The 5,197-nt window shown below is 43.7% G+C and overlaps 1 protein-coding gene across 1 annotated transcript in view; it reads right to left on the bottom strand.

The window, feature by feature from the left end:
- Positions 1-1,441: 1,441 nt before the first annotated feature.
- Positions 1,442-5,197, bottom strand: part of LOC112074352 (serine/threonine-protein kinase N1-like) — a 21,469-nt gene continuing 17,713 nt past the window's right edge. The window contains exons 21-23 of the mRNA XM_070440485.1: positions 2,877-2,984; positions 2,539-2,619; positions 1,442-2,277 (exon numbers count right to left, since the gene is read on the bottom strand). Of these exons, the coding sequence (XP_070296586.1) occupies positions 2,074-2,277; positions 2,539-2,619; positions 2,877-2,984 (393 nt within the window). The 3' untranslated portion in view covers positions 1,442-2,073. The remainder of the gene's footprint in view (positions 2,278-2,538; positions 2,620-2,876; positions 2,985-5,197) is intronic.

Here is a 5,197-nt window from a genome sequence, read left to right as displayed (position 1 = left end):
GTACAGTATCAGACTCAGCTCTGTTCTCAGTCTGCTAGAGTGTCGCTCCTCTTTCTTTGTCCATGCCATATGTCACCATCTCTACACCTACCTACCTGCAGTGGTGGCCCACTGTGTCACAGTCTTTGTCTACTTTCTTGCTGGTACTCTCTGTTTCAGACATAGTTCCAGCCCCCTGAGATCACTGCTGTAACTATTGCTCTGTGATGACATAACACGCTGGACTTTGATTACTTATTTTTTAATTTGTTGTATTTTACCCCATTTCTCTCCCCAATTTCGATCTTGTCTCATTGCTGCAACTCCCCCAACTGTCTCGGGAGGCAAAGGTCGAGTCATGCGTCCTCCGAAACATGAACCGCCAAACTGTGCTTCTTAACACCCGCTCGCACCAATGTGTAGGAGGAAACCCGTTCAACTGACGACCACGGTCAACCTGCAAGCGTCCGGCCCGCCACAAGGAGTCGCTAAAGCGCGATGAGCCAAGTAAAGCCAATCCCTCCCCCAACCCGGCAGACGTTGTGCGCCGCCCAAAGGGACCGATCACGGCCGGTTGTGACACAGCCTGGGAACGAACCGGGTCTGTAATGACCCCTCTTGCATTGCGATGCAGGGCCTTAGACCGCTGCACCACTATGGAGGCCCTGCTCTGCTGACTGTTTCATTCTCATCCATTTTATTATATTGCATTACGTTGACTTTAGGCCTAGTCATTCATTGTTTATGTGAATCTACAGCAGAGAGACTCCAAATTACAGTGTGTTTCTGACCTGGAGAGAACACACACACACACACACACGGAAAAGTATAGGCCCTGCTGTAGACGTGTTTGGCCCATTAGGACTGAGTGTCTTCATGGTGTACCCGCTACTGCTAACGGTGTCTGGTGAAGTGCAGCACACTCTGCTCTCCTATTACTCACCATAATGAACGTAACATTGCTTTAAAAGGAGTTCAGACAACCCTGGATGACAAACAAATTTAGTTATATTAGTTTGGATTGTGTGAGACAATCCATAAACAATATACACTACTGTACTCATATTGTAGGTTTTATATCACCATATTGAAAAAATAAGTTCAAAGAATTCCTGCTAATGTAGCTGGCTGAATGGTAATTGGGCTGAAGAGTCACAAAGCTGTGAGTCAGTCCATTGGGTTCACATTTTTACTAAGTCACAATTCCAGACATAACATCAGCATGATTGACAAATCAAACACCAAAAAGAAACTAAAATCACAGAAAGCAATTTGAAAAATTATTCTAAATGATTGAGGATAAAACTCGTACCGAGCAGGGAGAGTAGAGGAGTATCCCATTTGAAGACGAGGGGTAACATGACATGGTGAGGAACCAGCACAAACACAGAAAAACAACTCAACCCTCATCCTTCCACCCTCATCATCCTCACCAGCATCCCTTGACATTCGTCATACACAGAATCTGCACCCCACTTGGTCATCTCCTCAATTTCTCTGGAACACTTTTGACCTTTTCTATGGCTCCCCCCTGTGGTGATTTATGAGAGGTGCAGGACTCTAGACGACAGCAATGGGAACAGACTGAGGCAGGATCAGAATTTACACACAGAAACAGTAAGCAGCCTCAAACGATTAAGGGAGAGGAGCGATAGCAGGCAGAGAGGCAATAGAGAGAGGTCAATTTGAGAGTAATCATATCTGATGATCCCTGCACCAACTGTATTGTCTTCTACAGAGAATATCCTTTTCATCTTGGGCTCCATTCATTTCTATAGGGAAATAAACTTCACTCAGTTCCAGTGTTGCTATGCTGCACAGACACTGTGCCCCAGCACTCATCCACAGAGCGTTACATCATCCCGGATTATCTTCATGTATCATCCTATAAAAGGCCCTCCAGAAATCCATTAGAGGTCAGTAGACTGACAATGTATCTCCGCAGCACGCATTCACATCCTCCCGTAACTTTATTCTGCCTCTTCACAGTTCAGACAGGACAGCAGAAAGCCTCTCCTGGTAACATCCCTCTCGCAGTGCAGAGTCCCTCGTCGGCTCGTCTCACAGTCTAAAGGGAGAGTCTGACCTTGACCCTTAGCAGAGGTCAGAGACGTAGTCAAAGTCTTTGAAGCAGTCCTGGTCCTTGCGGGAGAGGGTGCGGCGTTCGCGGGGCGGCGTGAGGGCGGGGGTCTCGGCGGTGAACTCCTCGTCAAAGTTGCTGACGTCCTCCCTCCCCCTGATGTTGGGGACGAACGGGGGTGGGAGCCGCCTCTGCAGCAGCGCTTCCCAGTCCACACCCTGAGAAGGGAAACAGAGAGACCGGATTGGTTCATAGAATCCAGGTGAATTAAATAATCTATGCAACTGAAAACAGAAACCCGTGATGTTACAGTAGCACATAGAGTTGGAGCAGATGCTGGAACTATTTAACACGCTCATACCAAGAGTTTAATCAGTGGTTTATAAGGAATGTTAACTAATGACATGTGTGTCTGTGTTTGAGGGAGAGAGAATTAGAAAGAGAGCGAGAGAGAGGGAACTTGAGAGAGAGCGACTCACCCTAAAGAAAGGCTGTTTCTTGACGTCATCAGCATCTTTCTCACCAGAGCCTAGACGCCGCTCCGGGTTCCTCCTCAACAACTGGCAACAGAAAACAACAAACACCTCAACCCAGACATAACAACTCACAGCACAGACCAAACACTAGCTAGCAACACACACAGATGGCAAACAGCTGAAAAAACATCAGAAACACTTTCACAGAAAACCCACTGACTGAAAACTAGAAGCAAAATGGCTCCACATTTACAGTGACCAAACTGACCATGTCAATCAATGTGATTCTCTCTTGCTCCACTGGTGATTGGTGGGATGTGAATGTTGGGGGAGGAGCTTACCCGTCTCATGATGCCGATGGCCTCTGTGGAGAGGAAGCGAGGGTAGCGCACCTCGTCATTCACTATGCTGTCAAACACCTCCTCTTCATCATCACCTGGGAATGGAGACTGACACACACATAGACCACATTGTCAAGCTCACAGCCACTCATTTAACCTATTATGGCTCCCCAGTGATGTGGCCGGGGAATGCCACTGTTTGGAGTGTAAGCCACACCCCACAACCAGCATTTTTAGGCTGCAGTGCCAAGCCCCACACCTGAAGCCACTCAGCCTTGTTAGGCTGCAATACACCTGGGGCATATAAGGTGCAAGTTCAGTTCAGCACGAGAAGGGGAGCTACTGGCTGAATGCTGCAGGCTGAGCATTACAGACATTTGGGAAAAGCTCCTGGCTGGATGCCGAAGGCTGAGCTAAGCCCATGGACATTGTGAAGCTGGTAAGCTAGGTAGCAGCCCAGCTAGTTTTAAGTTCAGTATAAGGTCTGATATCATTATTACTGAAACAGGACCCAAGTGGTATATATAAAGATCCAGTCCATTAAAAAAATTGGAGACCTCTTACACTTCAGTGTTGTGATGCAAAATTCCTATCAAAATACTTGGCGCATAGAATTAAAAAAGTATTGTCAGATATTATTCATCCTAATCAGACAGGTTCTTTACATGGACGATACATTGAAGATAATATAAGACAAGTACTGGAAACAATAGAACACTATGAAATATCGGGGACACCAGGCCTGGTTTTCATAGCTGATTTTGAAAAGGCTTTTGATAAAGTACGACTGGAGTTCATATAGAAATGCCTAGAATATTTCAATTTTGGGGAATCTCTTATAAAATGGGTTAAAGTTATGTATAGTAACCCTAGGTGTAAAATAGTAAATAATGTCTACATCTCAGAAAGTTTTAAACTATCTAGAGGAGTAAAACAAGGTTGTCCACTATCGGCATATCTATTTATTATTGCCATCGAAATGTTAGCTGTTAAGATTAGATCAAACAATAATATTAAGGGATTAGAAATCCGTGGCTTAAAAACGAAGGTGTCATTGTACGCTGATGATTCATGTTTTCTTTAAAACCACAATTAGAGTCTCTCCACAGAGAAGAGAAGATGTTAATCACCACAGCTAAATATTGCGTCAGAGTGTACGTATAACAACTAATCATATACAGATCGTGTAATTAAAAAGAGAGCGGTAATTCCTTAATCAGAAGAAATCGTAATATAAAGGTGGAGTGACATTCATATTTTTAGTGAATGATATCAAAAAATGGCAAACAACCTGGTTGGTAGCCAATCAGGCTGTTATATGTCAGCAACATGCAATCCCAGTACTAACCTACAACTCACCAAAATGAATCTACACAGACTATAAAAAATGACAAATGATATTCTCATAGTGGCATCTATAAACATTAACCAGCGCAACATCAATTTCATCGATAGCCTATATTGTCAATGCAAATTGCTTGAGCTATTGAGTAACGACTTTCATACTATCTATTAAGATGATAGATAAGAGCGCGTACCGAGTAGTTCCAGAACGGGGCTATGAGGAGTATTACAGGTAAGGACTTGATGTACAGGAGACGCTCGGGTTCTACCATGAGTAATATTTAAACGATAACACATGGTCATTAACAGCGATCAGAAAACGTGTGATAATAAAACCTAATACCCACACAATCCATCATATAAGTTGTAGATCCAGATGCAAAGAAATACTGACTGAGAACTGCGGCTAAGCTTAGTAGTTCTATTACATTCACATTCTCAAACACCATTGCCACAATATAGTCACATGGGAAGCACCTCCAGTGAAGTGGCATCTGTCTGCCTAATGAATTCATAGATTGTCGGACCAAATCTCTATGTACTCTCTTCAACACACTAATTGCGCCCAGCTCTGGTCAATTTGGTACTTACCCCGATATTGATACCCAATCATTACAACTTTCTTCGCCTGCGAGATTCACACACCACTTCGCACTCATTGTGGGCCCTGAGTCAAACAGGGGGGCGTGTTTGATGCATTTTAGTTTATAGGTTGATGCTTGTGTTTTCTGAGTACAAATTCTTGCAACTAATAGAATGTTATAATATGGGGGAATACAATCTTCCCAGCTCTGAAGATCTGCTGTGAGGAGGCAGAGTCATTAGATCATTTATTTTGGTATTGTCAATATGTAGCTCTGTTTTGGTCACAGTTCCAGAAATGGCTGAAGAATTGCAACATTTTCTTAGAATAATGCTACAGATAGCAATACGGGGGATTTTGAAAAGCCATAGTCAATCAATCAAATAATATATAT

The sequence above is a fragment of the Salvelinus sp. IW2-2015 genome, unplaced genomic scaffold, assembly GCF_002910315.2.
Source record: "Salvelinus sp. IW2-2015 unplaced genomic scaffold, ASM291031v2 Un_scaffold2602, whole genome shotgun sequence".
NCBI classification, from domain to species: domain Eukaryota; kingdom Metazoa; phylum Chordata; class Actinopteri; order Salmoniformes; family Salmonidae; genus Salvelinus; species Salvelinus sp. IW2-2015.
This window is presented reverse-complemented; position numbering and strand designations above follow the sequence as displayed.